Raw genomic sequence first — 15,104 nt, 5'->3', positions numbered from 1 at the left:
AATTGCTTTCCTCATTTATCTATCAAACCAGTGGCCAAGAAGAGGACAAGGCAAGAAAGCCACCAGACCAGATGGAAATAGCCATACCTGGTGTAATAGTGACTTTAAAGAAAGGAACTGAATGTACTACTACACTGTAGATAAGTTCCATGTGGACATTTTACCTTTGTACCTTTAAAAGGTATTGACGTTGCTTACATTCCAATGACGTCTGACAAATGACATTAATCTGTCTATTTCCCCGGATGACAACCAATGAGAGTTGAGTAGAGGCGGGATGTTTACACTGTTAGCCAAATAAAATACATTGGTTGTGCCACTTAGAGTAGTCATATTCTAGTCACACCTTTTACAGACTGTAAAGACAGATGTTCATCTGATCGCAGAATTGATTTCTGTGCCCATCAATTCCTCAGGTATGTAGCTATAAGTTATTTACCAAAGTAAATTGAATTAGCTAGCTATGTGAACCAAATGCGACTGCTCACCGATAGGAATCAATGAACTCAGTCATTCAAGATAGGGAGATGTATAGTGAATAGCAGTAGCTGGAACGAATGTGGCAGTTGGTCTGCTGGACATTTTCGCGATGCCCAGCATGGCTACCACAATCCACGCGCTACTACGTTTTGTGCCAGGCTACAAGACTCGCGTGCTCTGACTCGCATCGTCAGCAATAGCTAGCTGAACCCAAACGTAAATCAGACTGTCGTTGTTTTATGTAGTTAGCTAGATTAATATTTGAGTGTCGACCATTATGTATTTGACCTTTCTAGCCATCTGTACCCCTGGAATCAGGTGGGTGGCTGTTTACTTTGTTCCTTGTAAAAACACTGACCTCTGCATTACTCTGTGCAAGTCTGTAGTCCGTTCACTCTTGAATGTATTAATTTTGCCTAGCTAGGTAATAATGTCCCTCCAACTACAATATATTTCAACCAAATATAGCCTTGGATATCCTATTGCTGCTTAATCTGCAAACGCAGTACTGACCGTTTCTATTGTGGAATGCTTGGCTCTATGTTAATGGTTTGCGTAACTATGTTCATATTTACCTGCTGAGGCATGTCTTTTCCCGGTGTCAAAAATTTCTGTAGGGTATTTTTTATTTTTTTTTCAGCCAAGAAACCTAACCACCACACCTACCTTCTGTTGGGATTCCAAGTAATGTTTGCGTATTTTAGTAAGAACTATGACTGGAAAGACTAGTGTGAAAGAGCCTTGCTGAGAGATTCCCAGGCTGAGTAAGTTTCATCTGCTTGAGACCTGTGAGTGCTCCCGGGCTGAGAGGATGGTGTTGGTAGGGTGATGAGGTAAACAGTTCTCTTGGAAGTGATCAAATGAATGGTATAAGCCTACTATAAGAGTTAACCATGTATAGAATGGGCACTCCGGAAGATCTTTCAGCCTTTTGGTGAATTGCATTATTGTGGAGACATGGGCACGTTAATAAAAAGAAAGGTGGCTGCTGATGCTCTGTTGTCATCATGGCCCATAATTAGATTGCCCTTTTGGAGGAAAGGATCTGATGAATAGCAAATGCGGTGTGCACCAACTGGTGTCATTTCAGATGAAGTGAAGCGAGGTAACCATGGAAACACCCGTCCTGGATTCCAGGACCTGCAAATTGAACATTATGCCCTGCCTCATTCCTTAGCAAACATAGGAAAGGATTCCATTGTCATATGATGCTTGGTCTTCTGAAAGTGGCCTGTTAACTTGTTTAAATTTAATCATGAACTGTAGAACTTATTTTTCTTTATTTACTAAAACTCTTTGTGAGCATGGAACAACTTTTTGTAGTCATGGCAAGACAACAATGTAGCGTTGTTGAACTCGGAAATGTCCTGGCACCTAGGCCAGATTTTCTGTCATAAATTCGGTTTACAATGGTTGTTCTATCTTATACAATTGTATTGAGAATAAACCTGCTTATACATGACCAGAACGACTCATTATTTCAGCTCCCACTACCTATTTCTAAGACTTCGGTTAGTGTAGCCCACACAATACGCCATACTCTTTCTAGGCTACACAAACAGTGCTCTCTCTCTTCAATCCGCATCATTTAAATTCAGTTTTACAGCGTGATTGAGATTTAAAAGCAATGTTCCCGCTTTAGCAGACCTCATTCACGGTAAACGCTGCCTATATCGGCTCAAAGGGAAATTACCTTTACATTTCTATCGCGGAATCTGTAACACTTTACAGCTTGAATAGAGCCCATAGTCATGGCAAATTTATTTCCGAGAAGGTTAGGTTTACGTAACGTTGACGATTTTCCTCTTAATGGAGGAGAAAGGCCAACTCTATGCTTGATTTAGGCCTAGTTGTGATCGCAGAGTCTGGCTGGCTCAACTTCTCCTGGCTAGTATGTCAGCCTACTGATTCTAGTAGATTGAAACAAGCAGACCTTGCAATCCCATTGACTGTATCCCTATTGTCAGCCATATGTTACTGTTCAAATGGTAAGTGCCGTGTTTGTAGTAACTGGTGACTGAGTTATGCATATTTGTTGCATTCATAGTCTATAGTCTATACACTACAGATTGAGAACAACGACCTGAGATATGAATGTGTGTATGCTATGCAGTCACCTGTGTAGTCTGTGTTCCCTGTAGGCGTTATCTTCCGTCAGCCAAACAGAGTTGACATAGACGCTCTCTTCCTCCTGATAAGGTGTATTTCCCAGACTCGACCTTATTAAACTTGCATGGCCTCTCCGGTGTGTGTGTGCGCCTAGGATCAACCTGAAGCCATCGCCAGACAGGAGAGCTTTATTATGTCCAACCATGGCGCCCTAACAGTGGGCTTAGACAGTTAGACTACTCCTTCCTGTTTAACGGTAGCTGTTTTGGGCACCGTTGGATGTGGCGATTCTATTTTTCTTATGCTTCTTTAAAATTTAAATCGGTCTGGTGTGTCAAGTCAGAGGCCCTTCATCAGGTTTTTCCATTCCCCTGTCTCTCTCTCCCATGCTTTCTTTGCCAACGTTGCTGCCATTCCTCCTATTCCCCCCCCCCCCCTTTCTCCCTCTTCTCTTTTCTTATATATTTTCTTTGTTCTCCTATTTTAGTTTTTTCTTCTGGCTGCAAATGAATGGGGTTCTTAAATCTCTCCCTTAGCTAGTGTTTCAGATTCACTATCGTCTCTGCCAAGTTCAGGGTACTGGTCAGCACTACTGCATGGCTTTCTTCCCGTGAGGGACCACCAGCCAGAGGTCGGGACAGAGCTGTCACTGTCTATGCCTAAATGGCTGCCTGCCATTATTCACTATTCAGCCAGCCTGCCTTTTAGAAGCAGGTTATCCTAGTATCAGGTGGAGATCTGTAGAGAGAATGGGGTTTTACACAGGACGCATATGGGCAATTCCACGTTAACAGAATGACGCTGAACCTCCTAATTTTCGCTTTAAAAGTATGCCAAACAAAAACAATTGATTGCAAAGTTAAACAAACCATACAACTCTAAGCACAATGACTACTTTTAACAGTTCCCACTGAACATTTTTCAAAAACACATTTAATTAAAGAACGGTGCAGATGTAAAATTGGGTAACAGAGTTTTTGAAAAATCTCCTTCTACTTTTTTTATGTGACCATGTTTTCCAAAAGCTCAGTTAAATATCTGCCTCGAATTAAGATTCAAAGATGTCAGAAAGAATGCTGTGTCAGCTACAACATTACACCTTGAGTTTGAAAAAATCTCTTTTGGTTATTGAACTACTAAGTGAAGTAGATTTAACACCCGGTAACAGAATGACATCATGGGTCCCTGTTCTGTACAGAAATGCATAATTATGAATGTCATTCTCTTCATGGTGATGTATCCTGAACAGGTACACAAAGGTAGAAAAATGTAATATCCTCCTTTGCATGTTTGGATATTATTCTACACACTGGCTTTTATTCTAATGAGCTCTGTTCCCAGGTACAGATCTGTACCAATCAGGTTTGTTTCTGGATCAAAAAGGGCCTTAGATGGTTGTCATGGTAGTGGAGAGTGCCAATGAGCTCGGTTGGCCGTTGTCGTGGCAAAATCTGACATTTTAGCATTTTTAGGCCAATTCCTTTTCTTTTTTTTTGCTGTCTTAAATTGAATTTCCTGTGATTCTACATATTCTGCCATGGAGCTGAGATTTATTTTGTTGTTGCCGTTTTAAAGCTAGTTTCCTGCAATTCTATGCACTTTGCCATGGATAATGTTCTTCTTTTTTTGCTCAAAAATAACAAAATGCTAAATTCATTTAGTTTTTAAAAATTCTCCCTGACTGTCTATCTTTTATTTTGATTGGATCTGAAATAGTAATGCCCCTGTGTGAAAAAGTAATTGCTGCCTTACACTCAATAACTGGTTGTGCCACCTTTAGCTACAATGACTTCAACCAAACGCTTCCTGTAGTTGTTGATCAGTCTCTCACATCGCTGTGGAGGAATTTATTGCCCACTCTTACATGCAGAACTGCTTTAACTCAGCGACATGTCTGGGTTTTCAAGCATGAACTGCTTGTTTTCAAGCAACAAATGTGAAGTTTTGGAATGGCCTAGTCAAAGTCCAGACCTAATTCCAATTTGAGAAGTTGTAACAGGACTTGGAATGAGCAGTTCATGCTTGAAAACCCACAAATGTCGCTGAGTTAAAGCAGTTCTTCATCCAAGATTGGGCCGTGATAAACTCTTCAGTGTCTGGGCTTGTCCTTCAAAATCACTCCTGTTGTGTGTGTGTGTGAGCTGTCTTCTTGGGTATGATGATACAAGCTTGGCACACCTGTATTTGGGGAGTTTCTCCCGTTCTTCTCTGCAGATCGTCTCAAGCTCTGTCAGGTTGGATGGGGAGTGTTGCCACACAGCTATTTTCAGGTCTCTCCAGAGATTTGATTTGATTTGAGATGTTTGATCGGGTTCAAGTCCTGGCTCTGGCTGGGCCACTCAAGGACATTCAGAGACTTGTCCCGAAGCCATTCCAGCATTGTCTTGGCTGTGTGCTTAGGGTCGTTGTGCTGTTGGAAGGTGAACCTTCACCCCAGTCTGAGGTCCTGAGCGCTCTGGAGCAGGTTTTCATCAAGGGTCTCTCTGTACTTTATTCCGTTCATTTTTCCCTCGGTCCTGACCTTCTGGAAGGTTCTCCCATCTCCACAGAGGACCTCTGGAGCTCTGTCAGAGTGACCATCGGGTTCTTGTTCACCTTCCTGACTGAGGCCCTTGTCCCCAGATTGCACAGTTGGCCGGACGGCCAGCTCTAGGAAGAGTCTTGGTGGTTCCAAACTTCTTCCATTTAATAATGATGGAGGCCACTGTGTTCTTGGGGACCTTCAATGCTGCAGAAATGTTTTGGTACCCTTCCCCAGATATGTGCTTCGACACAATCATGTCTGAGATCTAAGAACCATTCCTTCGACCTCATGGCTTTGTTTTTTTGCTCTGACATGCACTGTCAACTGTGGGACCTTTTTATATAGACAGGTGTGTGCCTTTCCAAATCATGACCAATAAATTGAATTTACCACAGTTGGATTCCAATCAAGTGATTGAAACATCTCAAGGATGATCAATGGAAACAGGATGCACCTGAGCTCAATTTCAAGTCTCATAGCATGGGGTGGCAGGTAGCCTAGTGGTTAGAGCTTTGGACTTGTAACCGAAAGGTTGCAAGATCGAATTCCTGAGCTGACAAGAATCTGTCGTTCTGCCCCTGAACAAGGTAGTTAACCTACTGTTCCTAGGCCGTCATTGAAAATACGAATTTGTTCTTAAACTGACTTGCCTAGTTAAATAACGTTTTTTTTTTTTAAAGGGTCTGAATATTTACATAAATATAATATTTAAGTTTTTTATTTTGAATACATTTGTAAAACATTCTAATAACCTGTTTTTGCTTGTCATTATGGGGGATTTTGTGTGTGTGGATTGATGAGGGGAAATAAGGCTGTAATGTAAAGAAGAATTGAAAAAAGTCAAGGGGTCTGAATACTTTCTGAATGCAGTGTATTTGATTTATTTCTCCTCCTCCCCAGCCGGCTGTAAGAAGATCCTTCATCTCCTCTTGACTTGGTGACCTGCTGTCCTACCATGGCTGAGAAGCTAGCTTCCTTTGGTAAGATGCTGCTCAGGCGGCGAGCGCTGGACTGTAACCAGGAAGAGAGCCACTTCGCCCGCTGCCTGAGCACACTGGACCTGATAGCCCTGGGGGTGGGCTCCACTCTGGGGGCCGGCGTCTATTTGCTGGCTGGAGAGGTGGCCAGGGAGAAGGCCGGCCCAGCCATCGTGCTCTGCTTCCTCATCGCAGCGCTCTCCTCCGTCCTTGCTGGTCTGTGTTATGCTGAGTTTGGTGCCCGTGTGCCAAAGACTGGTTCAGCCTACATGTACAGCTATGTGACAGTGGGGGAGATCTGGGCCTTCATCACTGGTTGGAACCTCATCCTCTCCTATGTCATAGGTGAGTCAGAAGTGGGAGTTGGAGAAAATTAGGGATTTTTGAGATTAAGAAGGGATGCGATTCAAAATGGGGGGAGGGAACGTTTGATTTGTTTGTATCTTATAAAGTTGCAAGAAACACATTTGAGGTTGAAACAGGATATGAGAGGTGCAATGATAAATCTCTTGAAATGTTTTCTCATAACTCTAAGCAGGGATATTACTGCAATACCCAAGACAGTCAATTGAGATGATCAGCAATTCTGAGAAGCTGAATAATTAAGATTCTGTTGAGGACTTGAGCTGAAGCGGTTTTACAGGCAGATTGGTCCTCTAGAAGGATTGCCTCTTGACAGAAGGGCCCTTGAAAGTGTGACTCCAACTTCTGTCATTATAAATCTCTTCCTCTCGCTCCCTTCCTCTTCTCTCCCTCTTTCAGGCACAGCCAGTGTTTCTCGGGCCTGGAGCTCCACCTTTGACAACCTGGTTGAACAGAAGATCTCAAACTTCTTCAGAGCCTCCATGTCCATCAAGGTCCCTGGGAAGATTCTGGCTGAATACCCAGACCTCTTCGCCCTCATCCTGATCTTGCTGCTCACTGGTGAGGCTCTCATTTAACATAACTCTGAAGACATTTGAAAGCATTATACACACCCTCAGCGAAAATACAGCCACAATAATAGGGCTCTTCATTCCTGCTTTAGGGCATGCGAAGATTTCCCATTCAGTGTAGCATTATGATTGGCTGTGCTTGGTCGCTGCCCACGTCTGTGGCCCTGACACTTTGCCAACACCCACACAGGCCTGCTGGCGTTTGGCGTGAGTGAGTCGGCCCTGGTGAACAAGATCTTCACGGGGGTCAACCTGGTGGTGCTGGGCTTCGTCATCATCTCAGGACTGGTGAAGGGAGACCGTACTAACTGGAACCTCACTGTTGAGTACTTTGTCAACACGTCCAACATCACTGATACAGAGTGAGTCACCAATCAGCCGGCAGACAGACAGAAGAGTTCATGAGGAGTGGTTTATTAGGCAGGAATGGTGTTTTTAAATCAGCCCAAGGGAGTAGTTCAATATATGAGCCTGTTTACAAAAATATATTAACTCCTTTAGAGACATCAACCATTAGGGATACCAGTTCTCTTCCTGAAGACTGAATATGAAATTATTAACTTTCTCTTTGCTGTTTTTCTTTATTTTCCAGGCTACTTCAATAACTTTATTAAACAATAATTATAACCAGTCCCCTGCTCTTTCTTTGTCCAGGATCATTAAAGAGAAGTTTGGCAATGGGGGTTTTGCTCCATTCGGCTTCAGTGGAGTCCTTTCTGGTGCAGCAACTTGCTTCTATGCCTTTGTGGGTTTCGACTGCATCGCAACCACAAGTAGGCAATTTACTCTCGTCTCTTGTGACACCAATGATTTACACACAACATTAAGAACCCCGTAATATTGAGTGGCACGGCACCCCCTGCTTTTGCCTTCAGAACAGCCTCAATTCGTCAGGGCATGGACTCTACTAGGTGTTGAAAGTGTTCCACAGGGATGCTGGCCCATGTTGATTCCAATGCTTTCCACAGTTGTGTCAAGTTGGCTGGATGTGCTTTGGGTGGTGGACCATTCTTGATACACACAGGAAACTGTTGTGTGAACCCCAGCAGCGATGCAGTTCTTGATACACAAACTGGTGCGCCTGGCACTGACCATCATACCCCGTTCAAAGGCACTTAAATCTTTTGTCTTGCCAATTCACCCTTTGAATGTCAATCAATGTCTCAAGGCTTAAAAATAATTTGTTAACCTACCTGTTTCCTCTCCTTCATCTACACAGACTGAACTGGATTTAACAAGTGACATCAATAAGGGTTCATAGCTTTCACCTGGTCAGTCTATGTCATGGAAAGAGCAGGTGTTCTTAATGTTTTGGTTCCATGTGGCTCAGCTGGTAGAGTATAGTGCTTGCAATGCCAGGGTTGTGGGTTTGATTCCCACGGGGGACCCGTATGAAAATGTATTCTCTGGATAAGAGCGTCCCCTTAATGGCTAAAAAGTCCATGTAAAATGTACCTGTGGTTGACGACTGTCAAATCTAAACCGTCTCAATCTTTTTCCACAGGTGAAGAGGCCAAGAACCCCATGCGTTCCATCCCCATCGGTATCGTGGCTTCTCTGCTCATCTGTTTCGTTGCCTACTTTGGGGTGTCTGCAGCCCTCACTCTCATGATGCCCTACTACCTGCTGAACAAAGAGAGCCCGCTGCCAGAGGCCTTCAAGTATGTGCACTGGGACCCTGCCCGCTACATCGTGGCTGTGGGCTCCCTCTGTGCACTCTCCACCAGGTGACTGACAGACAGTTTCCCATAGAGACTTCCTCATGGCCTTGTGTGCACTTATATCAAAGGTTGAAAGGCACCCAGATGGCAGGCTATTTTTGGTTAGATATTTATTTCTGGGTTTGAACAGATGTTTATTTTCATATACTGTGCTTTCAATTCATTTTTTGTTTGTAATTATTTGCAGGCAAAGGAACGGACACAAATTATGATGTGGAATATATGAACCCAAAAGTGTTTGTTTCATGTGTTAACTTATATTTCGGGGTCATTCAGTGTCTGGACTGTCCAGCGACATGGCTGGCCTCTGTGTGATGGCGACTACTGTGTCTGAGTCTTTCTCTCTTTTCCCTGTCCAGTTTACTGGGCTCAATGTTCCCCATGCCCCGTGTAATCTATGCCATGGCTGAGGACGGCCTGCTCTTCCGTTTCCTCTCAAAGATGAACATCAAAACCAAGACCCCCCTGTTAGCCACCATCGTGTCGGGTATTGTAGCAGGTAAGCTTAGCTCATGCTTTACTAAGTATCTCCTTTGTGCACCAACATTTTGTTTTCTGTCAACTGTTTAGCTGCTACTCTATGCTGCTTAGAATTTAAACGTATTCTTTCTTTCGGCAGCCCTGATGGCATTCCTGTTTGATCTGGCAGCCCTGGTGGACCTGATGTCGATAGGAACTCTCCTGGCATACACACTAGTGGCTGTGTGCGTGCTTATCCTCAGGTTAGCACAGAGGATTTTAGCTAACACACTTTTTTCTTATTTTTTAAGAGTCAGGAACAAACACATTTGATTCCTCAAATATCCAACTCTTTGCTGAAATGAAAATGTTCTCAGTCAACGTAACTAGTAAAGTAAGGGTTTACTGAATTCTACCTACAGTTGAAGTCGGAAGTTTACATTCACTTAGGTTGGAATCATTCAAACTTATTTTTCAACCACTCCACAAATGTCTTGTTAACAAACTATAGTTTTGGCAAGTCGGTTAGGACATCTACTTTGTGCATGACACAAGTAATTTTTCCAACAATTGTTTACAGACAGATTATTTCACTTATAATTCCCTGTATCATAATTCCAGTGGTTCAGAAGTTTGCATACATTAAGTTGACTGTGCCTTTAAACAGCTTGGAAAATTCCAGAAAATGATGTCATGGCTTTAGAAGCTTTTGATAGGCAAATTGACATAATTTGAGTCAATTGGAGGTGTACCTGTGGATTTATTTCAAGGCCTACCTTCAAACTCAGTGCTTCTTTGCTTGACATCATGGAAAAATCAAAAGAAATCAGCCAAGACCTCAGGGGAAAAAGTAGACCTCCACAACTCTGGTTCATCCTTGGGAGCAATTTCCAAACACCTGAAGGTACCACGTTCATCTGTACAAACAATAGTATGCAAGTATAAATACCATGGGACCACGCAGCCATCATACCGCTCAGGAAGGAGACGCATTCTGTCTCCTAGAGATGAACGTACTGTGGTGCGAAATGTGCAAATCAATCCCAGAACAACAGCAAAGGACCATGTGAAGATGCTGGAGGAAACGGGTACAAAAGTAGCTATATCCACAGTAAAAAGAGTCCTATATCGACATAACCTGAAAGGCCGCTCAGCAAGGAAGAAGCCACCTCTCCAAAACCGCCATAAAAAAGCCAGACTACGGTTTGCAACTGCACATAGGAGCAAAGATTTTACTTTTTGTAGAAATGTCCTCTGGTCTGATGAAACAAAAATAGAACTGTTTGGCCATAATGACCATCGTTATGTTTGGAGGAAAAAGGGGGAGGCTTGCAAGCCGAAGAATACCATCCAAACCGTGAAGCACGGGGTGGCAGCATCATGTTGTGGGGTTGCTTTGCTGCAGGAGGGACTGGTGCACTTCACAAAATAGATGGCATCATGAGGGAGGAAAATTATGTGGATATATTGAAGCAACATCTCAAAACATCAGTCTGGAAGTTAAAGCTTGGTCGCAAATGGGTCTTCCAAATGGACAATGACCCCAAGCACTCACTCAGTTCCACCAGCTCTGTCAGGAGGATTGGGCCAAAATTCGCCCAACTTATTGGGGGAAACTTGTGGAAGGCTACTTGAAACATTTCACCCAAGTTAAACCATTTAAAGCCAATGCTACCAAATACTAATTGAGTGTATGTAAACTTCTGACCTACTGGGAATGCAATGAAATAAATAAATGCTGAAATAAATTATTCTCTCTACTATTATTCTGACATTTCACATTCTTAAAATAAAGTGGTGATCCTAACTGACCAAAGACAGGGAATTTTTACAAGGATTAAATGTCTGGAATTGTGAAGAACTGAGTTTAAATATATTTGGGAAAGGTCTATGTAAACTTCCGACTTCAACTGTATGTGTATTTGTTCTCAGGTACCAACCGGGCACCCTGGGTGTCAGTGGTGCCAGTGAGAAGCTGGTGGAGCTGGTGGGTCTGCAGAGGGCAGCCATGGCAGAGGGGGACAGTGGGGATGAGTTTGGCCAGGAGAGTGAGGGGGAGACCAGGCCCCTCAGGGAGCGGTTCATCTTCAAGATGCTGCTGGTGCCCAGCTGTGATGTCCCAACCAAGACCTCCGGGCTCATCGTCTACATCACTACCGCTGTCATCTGTGAGTCTCCCCCTTTTGACAGGGTGAAGTGTTGATGGTGTTTAAAGCTATATTTAAGTGAGCCGTTTTTGAGAGGATTGGCATACTGAAAGCAGCTGTCTGATAATGCAAATGAGAGAATACATTGAAATGATTTAATAAGATTCCACTATACATGCTAAGTTAACAATCTCTTCTCTCTTTAGCTGTGGTGTTCACCCTGCTGTGCATAGTGCTGTCTGTGTGTGGGATAGAGGTGGTGAGTGGCCACCCAGTGTGGGTCACCATATGTGCGATACTGGCCTTCTTCTCCTTCCTGTGTGTGGTCATCATATGGAGACAGCCCCCGAGCAGACAGTCACTCACCTTTAAGGTATGATGGGAGTTTTCAGTCACATGACTCATTTCACGTACTTTTTCTTGAGAAACCAGTTCCCGTTTACTAAAGTTTTCCTCGTTCTCCTGGTAACCAATTGGTCTTTCTGTACTTGGATCATCAGCTCTTCGCATAAAAGTGAATTAGAAAATATTTTGTAGTTGTTAGACTTGAATATGTCCAGTGTGTGGTTTAATGTACAAAATACACATTTTGATTCCCTTCAGGTACCCCTACTCCCAGTGTTGCCATTGGTCAGTATCTTTGTCAACATTTACCTCATGATGCAGCTGGATGGGCCAACGTGGTGTCGCTTTGCAGTGTGGATGACTATTGGTTAGTGAGATTGCCACCCCTATTATTTATTTGCCTCTTGTGCCTATCTGTGTTGTTACACAACTTTGTGTTACGCAAGTACAGTGCGTCAGTGAGGTTTACCTTTGGCATGCTGTGGTTTATCACTGTTTAAATCAGTTTTTCTTCCTTCCTTCTTCCCTCTCACTACTAGGTTTTATCATCTACTTTGGTTACGGGATTAAGAACAGCTCAGAGGCCACACCCAACCGCGGTAAATTTGAGCCAGTCCTCCGATCAAAGAGCCCCAACTTCCTGGCAGAGGATGACAATGAGGTGGAAGGAATGATGCCTTAGAAGAGAATAGTGGTAGAGTAGAGATGGTATTTTCCCCAATAACATATGACGCAAGCCTTGAACAGGAGCACATTCTTATCTGTTTGTTTTTTAACTGTCTGGGAATTGTGCCACAATAGACTCTTAACTTTCTGTCTTATTCTTCTTCTGAAATGGATTAAATTAATGTTTTCCCTCATCAATCTACACACAATAATGAAAAAGGCAAAAACATTTTTTTAGAAATGTTTTGCAAATTTAAAATATTTAAACAATACCTTATTTACCCTTTGCTATGAGACTTGGAATTGAGCTCAGGTGCATCCTTTTTCCATTGATCATTGTTGAGATGTTTCTACAACTTGATTGGAGTCTACCTGTGGTAAATTCAATTGATTGGACATTATTTGGAAAAGCACACACCTGTCTATATAAGGTCCCACAGTTGACAGTGTGGAAGAAGTTTGGAACCACTTAGGCTCTTCCTAGATCTGGCCGACCGGCCAAACTGAGCAATCGGGGGAGAAGGGCCTTGATCGGGGAGGTGACCAAGAACCCGATGATCACTCTGACAGAGCTCCAGAGTTCCTCTGTGGAGATGGGAGAACCTTCCAGAAGGACAACCATCTCTGCAGCACTCCACCAATCAGGCCTTTATGGTAGAATGGCCAGATGGAAGCCAATCTTCAGTAAAAGGCACGTGAAGTTTGCCTAAAGGCACCTAAAGGACTCTCAGACCATGAGAAACAAGATTCTCTGGTCTGATGAATCCAAGATTTAACTCTTTGGCCTGAATGCCAAGCGTCACGTCTGGAGGAAACCTGGCACCATCCCTACGGTGGAGCATTGTGGTGGCAGCATCATGCTGTGAAGATGTTTTTCAGCAGCAGGGACTGGGAGACTAGTCAGGATTGAGGGAAAGATGAAGGGAGAAAAGTACAGGGAGATCCTTGACGAAAACCTGCTCCAGAGCGCTCAGGACTTCAGACTGGGGCGAAGGTTCACCTTCCAAGAGGACAACGACCCTAAGCACACAGTCAAGACAACGCTGGAGTCGCTTCGGGACAAGTCTCTGAATGTCCTTGAGTGGCTAAGCCAGAGCCCGGACTTGAACCTGATCGAACATCTCTGGAGAGATCAGAAAATAGCTGTGCAGCGACACTCTCCATCCAACCTGACACAACTTGAGAGGATCTGCAGAGAAGAATGGGAGAAACTCTCCAAATACAGATGTGCCAAGCTTATAGCGTCATACTCAAGAAGATGCAAAGCTGTAATCGCTGACAAAGGTGCTTCAACAAAGTACTGAGTAAAGGGCCTGAATCCTTATGTAAATGTGATAATTATTTTACATTTTAGGAAAAAAGAGAAAAAAATTAAACCTGTTTTTGCTTTGTCATTATGTGGTATTGAGGGGATAATTTCTTTTAAATCCATTTTAGAATAAGGATGTAACAATGTGGAGAAGGTCAAGGGGTCCGAATGCACTGTATATACTCTGTCAACATGAACTTGCCACATTTCTGCATATCTAAATGTTGAAAGGGTTCTTTGTATCAATGAAGATGTCATTTAGGTGGTACAAATGGTAAGGATACAGAGTTTCTCCACTTTAACATGTTATTCTAGTGCCTGGTTGTTTCTGCCTCAATTCAGCCATTTTCCCCCAAATGACATCTGATCTCTAGTGTCTTTGCCCTGTGAGTCCGTAAGCACAACAACAGTGTACGTGGTGTTGCGTGTCCTTCTGTCCATGTAGGTCAATCACTATGGTTTTATTTGTGTTCTTTGAGGACAGGCAATACCAAGCAGAGTGTCAAACAACCCCAGAACTCACTGTCTGCACTATAGAGAGATGATTGACAATTAAATTAAAGTCAGAATTAAGTCCTTACCCAAAAGTTCAAATTTTGAATATTCTTTTAAACAATCATTTATATAATTTTGTTTAAATATTTATACAGAAACATGCATGTATATTTTTGTTAGATACATATATATATTTATGTATGTTCAAATGTTTATTTTTAACAGCTGCCCAAATAATTATTTGGTTTAAAATTATTCTCTCAAAGGCTAAAAGGTAGAGATTGTGTTATGAGAGAAATAACTTATTTTTGTACCATGATGATATACAAACTCTACCAAATAGAGAGAGATGTCTGTAGGAAGGTACACTGAGGAGGGGGGGGGGGGGGGGGGGGGGGGGGGGGATTGTCTATTCAGCCCAAAACTGACACTGGTGAAAGGCAGAGAAGGGATTCCAATACATGAACCTAGTATAATTTCTAGAGTTGCATTAAAAGGCTTTCAGGTTACATTTCTGTTCAAAGGTCTTAGGCTTGTGGTACATGTTACCCACCTGACTGGTTCCCATGTATAATTGTGTCATTGAAAGAGGGGCCTGGGTTTTAATCGCTAACTCTGAGTGTCTAACTGAATGTAGTAATAACTTGAACTGAAAAGCCCACCAGCCTCAGTCAAGTTTTGTTTATAGAAACTTTGTGTGGTGTTGTTTACATCAACTTTTTGCTGTTTAACTATGTGCCTCAGTCTACGTTTCAGTTGCTCACTTCAAGGGTATGAAACTGTCATTTGTATTCTATGCCTGTTTGATGTGGAAGTTGTCTCCACAGATTATCAATTACAATTGATATCTGCTATTATTGGTATCAAATGAAGATTTTAAGGTCAAGACAGTCCGGTCTTATTGAAAAATGGGCTAGAAAACAACCTACAAATAGCT

At 42.8% G+C, this 15,104-nt stretch overlaps 1 protein-coding gene across 1 annotated transcript; it reads left to right on the top strand.

Annotated features, from left to right (window-relative positions):
- The first annotated feature begins 25 nt into the window (after positions 1 to 25).
- LOC115129442 (cationic amino acid transporter 3-like) lies at positions 26 to 14,539 on the top strand. Its single transcript, XM_029659784.2, has 12 exons — positions 26 to 416; positions 6,014 to 6,435; positions 6,853 to 7,014; positions 7,216 to 7,387; positions 7,680 to 7,798; positions 8,530 to 8,752; positions 9,106 to 9,245; positions 9,366 to 9,468; positions 11,138 to 11,373; positions 11,559 to 11,725; positions 11,956 to 12,064; positions 12,237 to 14,539. Exons 2-12 carry the CDS (start codon positions 6,069 to 6,071, stop codon positions 12,377 to 12,379), a joined length of 1,941 nt encoding a protein of 646 aa, XP_029515644.1. The 5' UTR covers positions 26 to 416; positions 6,014 to 6,068; the 3' UTR covers positions 12,380 to 14,539.
- The last annotated feature ends 565 nt before the right edge of the window (positions 14,540 to 15,104 follow it).

This window comes from Oncorhynchus nerka, linkage group LG5 (assembly GCF_034236695.1).
Source record: "Oncorhynchus nerka isolate Pitt River linkage group LG5, Oner_Uvic_2.0, whole genome shotgun sequence".
Lineage (NCBI taxonomy): Eukaryota > Metazoa > Chordata > Actinopteri > Salmoniformes > Salmonidae > Oncorhynchus > Oncorhynchus nerka.
Note: the sequence above shows the minus strand (reverse complement) of the source record. Positions and strands in the feature narration are given on the sequence as shown.